General features: G+C 37.0%; 2 protein-coding genes across 2 annotated transcripts; one reads left to right on the forward strand and one right to left on the reverse strand.

Moving 5' to 3' along the window:
• The first annotated feature begins 5,178 nt into the window (after positions 1-5,178).
• LOC106671950 (45 kDa calcium-binding protein) lies at positions 5,179-8,662 on the forward strand. Its single transcript, XM_014402962.2, has 4 exons — positions 5,179-5,592; positions 7,660-8,063; positions 8,119-8,279; positions 8,348-8,662. Exons 1-4 carry the CDS (start codon positions 5,357-5,359, stop codon positions 8,522-8,524), a joined length of 978 nt encoding a protein of 325 aa, XP_014258448.1. The 5' UTR covers positions 5,179-5,356; the 3' UTR covers positions 8,525-8,662.
• A 247-nt stretch (positions 8,663-8,909) lies between these two features.
• On the reverse strand, positions 8,910-13,249 carry LOC106671949 (RNA polymerase II subunit A C-terminal domain phosphatase). Its single transcript, XM_024226575.1, has 7 exons — positions 12,745-13,249; positions 12,529-12,688; positions 11,001-11,126; positions 10,704-10,945; positions 10,248-10,623; positions 9,733-10,183; positions 8,910-9,050 (listed from the first exon to the last, which is right to left on the reverse strand). Exons 1-7 carry the CDS (start codon positions 12,951-12,953, stop codon positions 8,932-8,934), a joined length of 1,683 nt encoding a protein of 560 aa, XP_024082343.1. The 5' UTR covers positions 12,954-13,249; the 3' UTR covers positions 8,910-8,931.
• Positions 13,250-14,478: the final 1,229 nt, after the last annotated feature.

Here is a 14,478-nt window from a genome sequence, read left to right on the forward strand (position 1 = left end):
AACACCGACCAAAACCTGACTGAATAACTAACAAAATAAATAAACTATAAGAAAAAACTAAATTTCTCTTTTTTTAATACAAAATATCGCATTTTTCGCTATTTCCATTCACACTCTCATATTCGGAAAGCCAAGATTAGTACATTTTTTCTTCTCTTCATTGACTTAAAGGTCTTCAGACCCTATTGTTTTTGTTTTTTTTTGTTTTTTTTTATCACGTTGGGTCCGCCGTTCCTCGCTTTTTTCACCGAGTTATTTATAGTATTGCCCAGAGGTACGTTATATAATATGAAAAATTTTTGGAAAATCGTGAAGCAAACGAAATTTAAGACAAAGTCGGACTTCAAATCTAGATAAACTGATTTCTCATAAATACCAAAAGTATGTTATAATGCCATGGTGCACAGATTGACAGTAAGGTCCTGATATAAAGTGTGTTGTATCAAGGAATGATTGAAAATTGAGAAGCATGTTAAATTGTCAGTTTTGCCCTGATGGGTCCGCTAATCTCGCTATTTACCCGAAATTAATTCGATTTTATTTCATATTGATATCACAATCTCGTAGAAACACCAAGTTAGAACCAGTAAAATATAAGACAAAAACTAAATTTCTCTTTTTTTAATAAATATATCGCATTTTTCGCTATTTCAAATAAGAAAAACGGCCTGACAAATTTCGTCAAAATTCACATGCGTCTCTGTTTCCGCCCATTTCTTGATATGTATAAGACAACTTATATCAGGGCCGTACCATAAATCTACGTACCATGGCATTATACTATTGTTTGGTACTAAAAAGAAATCAGTGTTAGCATGTATTTGAAATCCGTTTTTTCTTCTTTTTCATAATATACAATCTATATCAAGACCATAGCAAACATGCCAACACAAAAACAGCGAGGGCGGCGGACCCATCCTCCAAGAGAAAAATGATGAGGTTTCACGAACGTCTAAGCAATCCAGTTAACAGGAGAAAAACTGGACCAGACTTGGGTTTTGTACAATTTTTATAAATTAAAGAATTAGCGAGAACAAGCGGACCCATCATTCAAGAGTCGTCAAAAATATTCAAAAGTCATCAGTTCATCATTCTGGCTGGAAGTCTAACTTCAAATTAAGACAAATTGCCAGACAAACTTCATTCCGACGAGGGATGATAAAAAGCGAAAAACATATTGTTCAGGGTAGGTTTTTCTATTGAGAGAAAACAGCGAGTGCAGGCGGAGCCATCCTCCAAGGGAAAAATGTTCTGACGAACGTCTGAACCAATGAACAGGAGAAAAAAAATCGGGTCCAGACTAGGCCTTTTTATAAGAATTCCACATCAATATTAAACATAATTGGTTATATTAAGAAAAAAACAGCGAAGACAGGTGGACACACCAACAATTTCACACGCTTCTCCGTTTCAGCCCATTTTTTGATGCCAGACATATCAGAGCTGTACCATAAATCTATAAAACCATGGTATTATACTACACTTGGTACTAAAAAGGAATCAGTTTTAGAATTCGATATCAATAATAAACAAAATCGACTGACATTTAAAATGAAATAGCGAGAAAAGACGGACGCAGAAACAGTTAAGTACATATCCTTCTCTGTTTTCGCCCATTTCTTGTTAGAAGATTATCTAAGCCTCTCAATTTTCCAAACCTTTTTCACATTATGTAACTATATCAAGAGGACACTATAAAACTCTGGTGAAAAACAGAATAACGTGACCAATAATCATTGCCTCTTGGTAATGAGGTCTGAAGAAGGTGTAAACCACTCACTGAACAGGAAAAACCTGACTGGTTCTAACTTGGTTTTTCTAGCGCGTTATCAGAATTAAATAAAATGGAATAAACTCGTGGGGGGGGGTAGAATTAGCGAAAAAAGGCGGACGATCATGTTAAAACTGAAAATTTCACATATTTCCCAATTTTCGTTTATTTCTTGATACAACCTAACTCATTCAAGCCCTTAGCATAGATCTATGTGCCATGTCATTATACAACACTTCGGAACTAAAAACAAATCAGTATTTACCTAGAGTTGAAGTTCGTATGTTTTTCAATTTCTAAGTATTTCTTGACATTGTATTTCATCAAATGTCAAGATTGCACTGTATTTAGGTGAAAAAACAGCGAAGACTGAAGGAGAGAGAATAAGTGAGTGAGTGAGAGGAGATAGAGAGAGAGAGTGAGTGATTGAGTGCATTCATGAATGAGAGAGATAGAGAGACTGACTGAATGAACGAGAGGGAGAACGTGAGAGTGAGTGAATGAATGACTGAGTGAATGAGAGGGAGAAAGTAAGAGTGAGAGAAAAAGAGTGAGTGAATGACTGACTGTGCGATTGAGAGGGAGAAAGAGAGATAGAGTGAATGAGTAAGTAAATGAGACAGAGAGAGTGACTGACTGACTGAATGAGAGCGAAATATAGAGAGTGAGTGAATAAGAGAGAGAGATTGGGAGGGGGGAGAGTGACTGACTGACTGAATGAAAGCGATTGAATGAGTGAGTGTCATCCACAATTCAATCGGTACCCCAAGTGGTTGAAATCTGACCAACTGTCGGAGGAGGATAGGATTAAAACAATCAATATTCTGTTTGGTATAATATATTATAAATTTTAATATTTACTTAATGCTCTTAATCTTGGGTCCACCTTGTCTAGTTGTTGGTTAGATTCTTTTTTAAACATCCCTGTTTTCAAACGTCCTTTTTTCTACACCTTCGAAATTCACACTATTAAGACTCGATAAGTTTTTTGTTTTTTAATGTATGACGCAGTTGAAAGCAGATCCGCGATGGGGCGAGAGCTGCAGGTGGCGGACAAAAGCTTAGATAAGTCCCAGGGACTTGTCATCGGGCGGGGGGCGGGCGGGCTTCTCAAGTTGAAAGCCACCCGGCCGAATAATTGCGAGAGGGAGGGGAAAAAAATTCACCGCCGGCTTTTTTTCTCTCTCTTACAGTCTTACTTCCTTTTTTCTTCTTTTTCCCCCCAACGTCGACACCGGCCGCCGCGGGGGAAATTTCGCGGAAAAGTCCGTATTCCGATTGTGCTTAAGCATACACGGCCGGGGCTTTGGTCGTACTGAAAAAGATCCCCCCCCCCCGTTTTACTTTTACAGGCAAAGGAAACGAGAATATTGAACAAACGGCTAAAAACTGAAGGATCGTGGAGCGAGACAAGGCGGACCCAAGATTAAGTCCTACATGTTAAAATTGATCATATACTATACCAAACTTTATTGTTAGTTTTTAGTCTTGTCCAACATGTCTTGGCACAACTGACCAGACTTCAATACCATTTGGTTACTGGTCGCTTGATGGGTCCGCCTCCCTCGCTGTTTTTCACCTAGAAATTTCACGGTACAATTTTAACATAGGTTGTGCAATATAAAGAAATACTTAGAAATTGAGAAGCATATAAATTCAAAATAAAATTGAATTTGGAATCTAAGGTAAAGACTGATTTCTTTTATATCCCAAAGTGTGGTATAATGCCATGGTACACAGGTTCACAGTAAGGCCCTGATATAAGTTGTGTTGTATCAAGGAATGGTTAAAAATTGAGAAGCATTCGAAATTTTCAGTTTTACCATGATTGGTCCGCCTATTCTCGCTATTTATACCGAAGTTATTCGATTTTGTATAACACTGACATCACACTCTCATAGAAAAACCAAGACTAGTCCATTTTTTCTTCTCTTCACCGAATAAGAGGTTCAGACCCTATCATTTGGGGGGATCACGTTGGGTCCGCTGTTCCTCGCTTTTTTCGCCATTATTTATAGTGTTGCCCTGAGGTACGTTATATAATATAAACAATTTTTGGAAAATCACATATGAAAATTGAGATTTGAATCTAGATAGATATTAATTTCTCATAAGTACAAAAGTATGGTATAATGCCATGGTATATAGGTTTATGGTATGGTTCTGAAATAAGTTGTGTTATACCAAGGAATGATTGAAAATTAAGAAGCAAATGAAATTTTTAAAGGTCACATGATGGGTTCGCCCCTCATCGCTGCTTTTACGTTACTTTGTTAAATTTGGTTTATTGTTGGTATCGAGTATTTAATAAAAATCTAGTCGGGTACAATTTTTTTCTACCGGTCACAGGTTTAGACTTTCTTCAAACCTAATTTTCCACTTGGCTACTGGTCAAATTTTGCATCCGCATGTACTCGCTGTTTTGCACCTGCATCTTATAGGGAATAGTACCGATACGATTGTATAATATGAAAAAGTTTTGGGAAATCGTGAAGTTTACGAAATTTAACTTAAAACGGCTTTCGACTCGTAAGGAAAACACTGATTTATTTTATGGTCAAAAATTGTGGTATAATACCACGGTTCACAGGCTTGTATCAAGGAATGGTTGGAAATTGAGAAGCATGTGAATACGTACTGTTCCCTTGATGGGTCCGCCCTACTTCGCTGTTCTTTCTAATTCTGTTCTAATTCTTAATTCCAGTAGATTTTGTTGAATATCGATATCGAATTTTTATTTAAAAAAGCCAAGCCTGGTCCATTTTTCTCCTGTTAACTGGCTTAGATGCCTTCCAGACCATGATGCTTAACTGTCGGATGATGAGTCCGCCTGTTCTCGCATTTTCTCCGTTTTTTTTTCTTTCAATAAAAAAAGAAACAAAAAGTATATATGGAGTTCTTGAATAACTATCTATTCTAGTAGACGTTTGCCTCGTTTTTTCCTTCCATTAGACGATCATCAGACCTTAACATTTTCAACCTTGTGATCTCGCTGTTTTTATGTTGGGGTGTGTTATGGTCCTAATGTAGGTTGTATATTCTGAAAAAGAAGAAAAAACGGCCTTCAAATCCAGGCAAACATTGATTTATTTTTAGAACCAAACTATAGTATAATGCTATGGTCCGTAGATTTATGGTATAGCCTTGATGTAGGTTGTCTTGTATCAAGAAATGGGCGGAAACAGAGAAGCTGTAAATTTTTAGTCCTCCCTTGGTCCTCGCTAATTTCTCCTTAATTTTGCTCGATTTTGTTCGATATTTATATCGAATTATTATTATTAAAGAAAACCAAGCCTGGTTCATTTTTTCTCCTGGTAACTGGCTTAGAGGTTCATGAAACCTCATCATTTTCCTCTTGGATGATGGGTCCGTGTGATCTCGCTGTTTTCGGTGTAAAGCCCGTAAAAACCTCGATCACCTCGCTATCTCTTGGTCGTGAGAGGAACCGCGTGCAAGCCCCGCGTCTGTGCAGAAGCCGCGTCCGGACTTAGTTTGCACGAAGCCCGTCCAGTAAACAATTCGGCTTTCGAATGGCGAAATCGCCTTCGCCCTGGGACTTTCACTTCCGGCCCAGACCGGCTGAAGATGCGTCTTCTGAGTGAGCTGAGGCTGTCCGTCCTCGCCCCGGCCCTCTTCTACCTCCTTCTTCTACTCCTCGCCCTACGCTCCTCGGTGCCCCTCAGGCCCAAGAAGCTCGACCTCGACACCATACTCGAACGGATGAGGAAGAAGAAATTCGAAGTGAAAGAGGCAATCGTCGAATACCAGGAGGTCAACAGGACCCTACCTCCCGTCCAACTGCTAACAGTAATTTTCAAAAGGTTTACTTCAAAAAGATAATAGTTATAAATATTCATTACTATACAATTAAATAATGACAAATTGTCGCACTTTTTTTAAATGAAAATTCGTACAAAACTGATTCAAATAGAAAAATCATCCGCTAAGTGTTTTTCGCAGATAAGGATTTTATTAATCCGATAGAACTTTTATTGGTTGGGCGAATTCAATTTTTTTTTCTTTCATTCCAATTTTGTCTCGGCATTTTAACCGTGACTAAACAATTTTTCTTCAGACCACGATAATTAGTGAGATTAGTGCAGCTTATCTTTTTTTTCCATCAGTTCCATTTATTGATTACAAATATAATACAATAATTAATTTTTATTACACAATTAATAGTATATTTTAACTTTTATTTTATTTTGATAAGTTTTATTGCTCAGATGGCCTCATATTTGAATTTAATTACAAAATACACTGACTGGCAAAAATTCCACCCACTTGTAATTTAACTTGATTTGTATATAATAAGCCAAGAGGAGGAAACAAGCAATATTAAAATGTTAATTAAAAACCTAATTTAAAAATTTTTTTTTAACTTTTTTAGACAAAGACTCAATTATTAAATGTTAAAAAACCTGAACTTTGAGTAATACATAAACTTATGATTTTTTCTTCTTGAAGGTGGGATAATAGGTCATCAAATGACCTATTATCCCACCTTCAAGAAGAAAAAATCATAAGTTTATGTATTACTCAAAGTTCAGATTTTTTAACATTTAATAATTGAGTCTTTGTCTAAAAAAGTTTTAAAAAAAATTTTAAATTAGGTTTTTAATTAACATTTCAATATTGCTTGTTTCCTCCTCTTGGCTTATTATATCTCAAAGACGCCTTGTTGAAATTCCTGCCCACACCATCACTACATTGAAAAGGTTGGCTCTGGGAAAAATTAAGCTTTGTACCTTTCATTTCACCTTCTCCACACTCTTTCACACCCATCTTGAGATCAAAGAGCAAATCTGTACTCATCTGTAAAAAGTACAGCAGACCAATCATCCAATCTTCTTGAGCAAATGCGAGCCATGTAACTCAGTGTGTTCCAGTCGATTCTGGTCCTGGGCAAGAAACCATCTATCCATACTGATTTAATCTTCTTCGAGCAGTTCGTTTATAAATTTGGACACCTCAAACCTCCTAGAGCTGATAAATCGCTTGAATGGTAAGGTGCCGGTTTAGCAAAACTCTCAAAGTCTAAAAATGGGGTCATTCTGTGTTTCTGTTACCCTAGGGCATCCAGGGTAGAGTAGGGATGGTTAAGTCTCATCAATCTTCTTTTCTATATTATTCGTGTAAGTTCCCCATTTTCATGTCTTTGTCAGGACAGTCGCAGCCTTTATTTTGCCTGCTGCAGCCCTGTACACCATGTTCCACAGATTTATAGAAGTTGTTGCGCAACAATACTTCTTCCAAGACTCCTATTTTATACTTATTTATTATGAAGTGCAGCTTATCTATGCTACAAAATTGATCTAATTCAATATGAGAAAGTAAAACTTATACTCCAATAAAAATACATCTACCGACTATGTAATAATTTAGTAATAAAGTTTATTAATTGGTCTTGCTGACTTCTTCCTGTTAAGTCTTGAAATGCTAAGAATGTTCAAAGGGACTTTGCATTTCTGGCTGTCTGGAGTCGATTTTACATAAAAGTACATGATAATTAAACCTTAAATGTGTATCGATATGTACATATAAAGGAACTCACGGTGTGAGAGAAAAAAAAAAGACGTCTGTCTAAAAAACGCTGAAAATGTTCGAAGAATGTTCCATTTGAATTAGCTTTCAGGCAGTTTTCATATGAAAAAGTACAAAACTCATCATTATACAAAATATAATAGTACCGGCTGCCTGAAAAAGCCTAACAACTTATTAAAAAGCACAATTATTAATCAATCTAAATGGAAAATCCTATTAATTAAAAAATAATTTAGCATTGAGGTGGCTTTTAAACAGATTTTGAAATTTATAAAGTACCAACTGTCTGTATTTAGAAAATTTTGTGATTTAGTAGTTCAATCCGTTTTCTTTTATGAAATTAGGGCAGATAGAGACAACAACAGTCGACTTACTGTGAAAGAACTGTCCGACTATATCCACCACAGGACAAAGACTCACATAGAGCAGGCGACGAAGGAGAACTATGGCCTTTTCATGTCAATCGATAAATCGCCTCGGAACGGTGTTGTGACATGGGAAGAGTACCATGCTTACTTCCTTGAGAAGAATGGACTCGACAAGGACTATATAAAGATGCACACAGAGAAGCACCAGGGCCTTGGTAGGTCGTTGAAAGAGGCGATCGCTCGCGACAAGGCATCGTGGTATGAGGCGGCCAAAAGCGACCCGGATTTCCTCACGCTCGACGAATTCCTGACGTTCCGACATCCCGAGTCGAGCCATACGACCATACTGGCCATCGTCGACGACCTTCTCGACAAGCTAGGTATAAAAAATAAATTTGTGTATGTTTTTATCTTGTTTTTTCCCCCCTTAAAAAGATAGAGATGGCGATGAACTTCTCACCGAAGAAGAGTTCGCCATGCTTCAAGTCAGTGGCAGCGAGACAGTTGTATCTCAAGGCGAAGCGCAACGGCGCGAAGAGTTCAGAAATATAATCGACATCGATAAAAATTCAGTTGCAGACAGAAAAGAGCTTATCGTAAGACATAATTTTTTTTTTAACAAATACGTTCTTTATATAATTCTTTTTTTTTTTTTAATAATAAGAAATACATTGATCCAAAGAACCCAAGACATGCCAGGGAGGAAGCGGAGACGCTTATGACCCTCGGAGACACCGACAAAGACGGCCAGCTCTCCCTCGACGAAGTCCTGTCCAAAATGGATCTCTTCCTTGGATCCAAAATGGTCAACACTGCTCGTAGCTTCCATGACGAGTTTTGATACGGTGGCGCAAACATCTACCAGAGACAATAAACTTTTTTTTATAAAGGCTTTGCACAAAACATCAATGCCGACAATAGTCTAAAAAAGTCAATAATTAATTTTCAAACAATAAAAATTATATTATTCTATTTAATATCCTTGTAATATATTTTTAAAGAAATTTTCAAAGGAAAAAATACGGTTTTTTTCTGTAAAACTATGCTGGCATCGGGAAAAGGTTTCAAAACTATGAAACCTAGCCAAAAACAAAATTTTCTTTCAAATTATTTTTTTTTTCCCCCGATCTTTAATGTACATTATAAATAACAAAAAATTGTAAAAATGAGAAAAGTGACAACAAAAAGACGTTATTTACACACAAAAATATTCATTAAGGCGCACAGCGATTTTATATATATATTCATTCACATAAAGTCCGACAGGCCTTTTTCGATCTCTTTGCCCAGCTCTGACCACTCTTCCTCGCCATCACTGTTCGTCGTATCGGTGACGATTTCTTCTTCTTTATCGTCGTCGTTCTCGTCTGGAATAGAACAAAGAAAGACTGAGCGAATAACCTATTTTGAAAAATCCACAGTGCTCTTGATATACTCTAGGTGTTATAACCTAACGCTACAGTTACCAAAATATATATATATATATATATATATATATATATATATATATATATATATATATTCTATGATTTTGGTATAACTTAAGACATGAAAATTAGCCTTTTTGGTACATTGTAGACTTAAAAACAATCACTAAGTTAAAAAAAATTAAAGCCACAATAAAAGTAAAACGACTCAAATAAAAACAACCAAAAAACATTGGCACCGCCTTTTCAATATACTGTTTGCCTAAAAAAAAACCTTCGGTAGTTCGGAAGGAAACAAAACCTTCGGTAGTTTGAAAGGGAAAAAACCTTTGGTAGTTCAGAAGAAAAAAACTTCGGTAATTCGGAAAGGGAAAAACCTTCAGCAATTTGGAAGGAAAAAACCTTCAGTAGTTCAAAAGGAGAAAAAAACAATCATAATTACTATAAATGGTTGGCTATCAAACAACTTTGGAGCAAATTAGACTTTTTGGTATGATGTAGAGCTTAAATCACCAAGCACTGTGGTTCCCAAAAAGAGTCTAGTGCAGGCCAATTAATTTGTTTAGTATTCCGATTGTATTTCATATTCATATTTCGTTAATGATAGTTAAAGAAAATTTACCATTGTCGCTGTCTTCTCCGACCTCCAGCGCCATTTCATCCATTTCCTCTTGGGACAGCGATATAAACTGAGGTATCCCCTTTGGCTGGAGCGACTTGCAAAATGGGATCGGCGGCCCGCCAGTCCCGACGTCGTAGAGCCGTTCATCGACCCTCTCCCAACGCTGGGCAGATGCTATGAGCCAGTGCGGGCTGACAACAGAGACACCCTTCATCTTCCTGGCTTGGTGTACTTTCGCCGTTCCCTTCACGGCGGCAATCAAGTGGGTCGTGTTCGGCCCGAGCTCCTGGGCAATGGTCGCGCCGAGTTTCATGGCCATCTGAGCCGCTACAGATTCGTCCAGGGGAACCTTGAGTGGTACGAGACCCGACAGAACGATCTCACAACCCTTAAGCACCTCGGAGCGTTCCTCAACAATCACTTTCTTCACATCCGCCCCGCCTTCAATTTTCTATCAAAGCAAAAAAACAAAATTTATTTTATTATTTTTTAAAAATCTCATTTAATTTATTCACCTTGTCGTAATTTCTGTAAAATCGTTTATGGACTCTTTTCAATATTGATTCTAAGTATAGTAAGTAATCGTCGCTGTCTTCGACCTCGATGTTATCGTTTTTCTCCAATTTCTTCTTCTTGACAACCGACTCCCCGTTGTCTTTGCCTTCTTCTTCCGTTTTTTCTTTCTTCTCCTTCACCCTTAGCCCTGACGCTAAGAAGTTGTCTTCGGCATTGTTCGCAGCCGGTGGGCAAGCTAGGCTCGGGTCGTGTATGTCGCCCGTGTTCTTGAAAAACAGGTATGGCTTGACTTGTATGAGGTTGGGTGAGTAGTTCCAGACGTCTTCCCTATCATCTATTATACAGACGAGCTCGTCGCCGCAAGGGAACAGTGCTCTAATACAAAAATGTACTACTTAAAAACACTAGACACTTTTTACTAATAACAGACGGAAAAAAAAAATCAACATACATACTGGAGATTGGCAAATTTCGAGTTGGAGTCAAAGCACTCGTCTCGAGAGAGGATGCGGTGGGAGAAAAGCGAGCCGTTCTCATCAAGTATCCTCGCCACGGTGTGCGCATAAGAACGGACTCCGAACGTGCATATATGAAGCTCGTACAATGGCGCCAGGCGTTTTAAGAATTTTCTTGTCCCGGGTCTTAGCCGCGTGTGGTACCAGTGGAATGAACCTGATAGCTGGAAGTGGTGAACGTCCTGGGAAAAAATAAATAAATAAAAAATACCTTGCAAAAAGAAAAAATCTCCGTACCTTTATATTGTTTGGGACGTTGTCGTGCGTTGTGTGTATAAGAGTCTGATCCAGGTCGACAAGCAGCACCAATTTCCGGTCCCTTATCAGCCTATCCGTATCTGCTTTGCCTATCAGTTGAGCTTGCTAAACAAAAAATAAATCGTATACACTATTTTTTGGATTTCTATTGACTTTAGCACAGAGCTTTTTGATTTTTTAACATTTGTAGACCCTGTTAAGCTTTGGTTCTGTCTGATAAAAGCCTATTTGTCAGCTTTATATATATATTTTTTTTTGGGGGGGGGGAGCATTGTATAGACTTGTAAATCTAAAATCAACCAAAAAATCTCATTTACAAATGAACTTTTATGGTATATCGGAATCGTTGGTATACCTCAACAATGGTACAAAAAACCCTGTTTGTTGGCTTTTTAACCACTTTGGGACAGAAGAGCTTTTTCAGCATTTGTAGACCTTGATAAAACCTTGACTCCGTCTATGAAAAAACCTTATTTGCCAGCTTTATAACTTTTTTTTTTTTTTTTTTGAGGGGGTCATTGTATAGACTTGTAAAGTTTTTACAATATCAACCAAACAATCTCATTTATTAGCTTTGACGTCTTCGGCACAAATGAACTTTTATGGTATATTGGAATCGTTGGTATACCTCAACAATGGTACAAAAAAACCTATTTATTGGTTTTATAACCACTTTGGCATTTGTAGACCTTATTTACACTTGACTCCGTCTATGAAAAAATCTTGTTTGTCAGCTTTACAATTTTTTTTTTAGGAGAGCATTGTATAGACTCGTAAAGCTTTCACAATATCAACCAAAAAAGCTCATTTATCGTCACTGACCTATTCAGACAAATGAAGTTTTACAGTACTTTACTTACACTTACAGTACCTTTTTTCCAAAGAATACTCAATTAATACAAAATATATAATTATGTGATAAAATATTTTCATTAAAAATGTAAATAAACTCCAGGGGGCATCGGTGGCCGCAACAGTTCAGGCGTTGACCCAGCGCTCATCACTGTAAAGTAAAGGTCGCCTTGCATTCAAACCCAACATACTTACAAATGGGCTTTTTTTTTTTTTTTTCTTTCAAAAACCAACACCCCGAGAGTTCAAATAACCTCATAGTTGAAATATCCTCATTAAAAAGAAAAAGTTTTAATATCTATTTTTTCATTTAATTATCTATATTTCTGTTCAAAGTTACTATGATAGTTAAAAACTGGTTTACTGCATATTATTGCATATTGCAACGTATTAATACTGTATATTTCAGGCATATTTTGGCAATTTTTACTGCATACAAATCCAGTCTCTGCGACGATACAGCATTAACAGCCATTGTGAAGGTCCATCGTTTATGCTGGAATAAGTCTCTTGTTGACATTGTTTCTGCTTGTTCCCCCCCCCCGATATTGTACCTTTTTTTTGTAATGTTTTTTGTTAAAAAAAAGTATGAAATGGAACAAACTTGTCGGCTAAGATGTAAAGTTTTTCGAGTTTAAACGTGGCATGTACTCACCTCGTGGCTGACCTTGAGCTGCGGTATGCTGTGTATCATAGGTATCGTCGCCTGCGACTCCGAGCTGCCCTCCTTCTGCAGGTCGGCCCCGCATTCGGCGCAAAGGTCGTTGATGACCGTCGGGTGACTGCAGCCTTCCGCGATCTCCAACAGTTCCTCGCTGTTGGTTAAAAAGAGAATAAGACAAGGACTTCGTAGATCGGGAATTAGACTTACCCGGGTCGGACCGTATCGCCTTCCTTGGCGAGCAGTTTTGCAACCGTGCCGACATTCTTCGATTTCATCTTGCACTGTTTCCCGCCTCCTGACTCCTCGTAGAGCATGAGGATCCTCCCATCGTAGACTATCGTCCCCTCTTCCACTTTCCACTTGGTGATCTTGACGGTATCGGCCGTGGCGAGGCGAATTGTCACTTTGTCGGGCATTTTTGACCAGGGCCGGGACCTGATGCGATTAAGCGGGATCCCGGTCCCTTAAAATAAAATAAACTAAAAAGGTGGCGAGAATGAGAAACGAAGGGGGCAACGGAAAAAAAAACAAAGCCTGTTACAAGTTAACAACCGTTCAACCTCTGCCTTATGGCGCTGACTGCCACTGGTCTGACTGCGAGTGACGTCTGAACAGTGACGTACGATAAAAAGAAAAACCGGAAATTAACTGAGCAACCACGAAATCTCAAGAAATTTATTTTCATTTAAAAAAAAAAAAAGCTTCCACTGCGAATTTCCTGCTAAAACAGAAGAAACTGGGCGAGCTAAAAGAAAATAACGAAGGTTACAGTTTAAAAGAAACAAGAAAATGGCTGTCAGATATGAAAAAAAAGGTGTGTTTTTTCAAATTCTGTAAAGCTTCAATTTGCAATGTATGTCAAAACAGAAAAAAAGAGTCTTTCTTCTAATAATAAAACTCCCTTTCATATTTTTTTTAAAATATTTCTCACCAAATAACAGTAAGGTTACGGTTTAAAAAGTTTAAAAGGGGCGATTTAACGATTACAGTTTAAGAAAAAAGAAAATGGCTGCCAGATGGGAAGAAAAAGGACTTTTTTTCAAATTTTGGAAAGCTCCAATGTGCAATCTCAGTCGAAACAGAAAAATATAGACTTTCCTCTAAAAATAAAACTTTTCCATACTTAATCCTAAAGATTTTTCTTATATTTCTCAGCACATAACAGGAAGTTACAACATAACATAAGTTACAGTTCAAAAGAAAATGGCTGCCAGATATGAAGAAAAAATGGTTTTTTTTCATATTTTTCAAATCTTCAGTGTGCAACCTCTGACGAAACAGAAAAAAAGAGACTTTCTTCTTAAAAATAAAACTTTCCCTTTCATATTTTTAAACATTTTCTCATATTTCTCACCAAATAACAGGAAGGTTACAGTTTAAAAAAAATTAAAAGCAAAAAAGAAAATGGCTGCCAGATATGAAGAAAAAAGTAGGGTTTTTTTACATATTTTTCAATTCTTCAGTGTGCAATATCTGTCAAAACAGAAAAAAAGAGACTTTCTTCTAAAAGTAAATCTTGTCCTTTCATATTTAAAAAAAATATATTTCTCACCAAATAATAGGAAGGTTGCAGTTTAAAAGAAAAAGGAAAACGAGTAATAGATGTGAAGAAAAAAGTCTTCTTTTTTTCAAAGCTTCGATGTGCAATCTCTGTCGAAAAAAGAGACTTTCTACTACAAATAAAACTTTTCCTTTCACCCTTTTAAAAGATTTTTCTTATATTTCTCACTAAATAACAGGAAGATTACAGTTTAAGAAAAAAAGAAAATGGCTGCCAGATATGAATAAAAAAGACGGTTTTTAAAATTTTGGAAAGCTTCATCAGCAATGTCTATCTAAACAGACAAAAGAGACTTACTTTTAAAAATAAAACTTTTCCATTCTTAATTGTAAAGATTTTTCTTATATTTCTCACTACATAACAGGAAGGTTACAGTTTAA

The sequence above is a fragment of the Cimex lectularius genome, unplaced genomic scaffold, assembly GCF_000648675.2.
Source record: "Cimex lectularius strain Harlan isolate CLEC.00 unplaced genomic scaffold, Clec_2.1 scaffold14, whole genome shotgun sequence".
NCBI lineage: Eukaryota > Metazoa > Arthropoda > Insecta > Hemiptera > Cimicidae > Cimex > Cimex lectularius.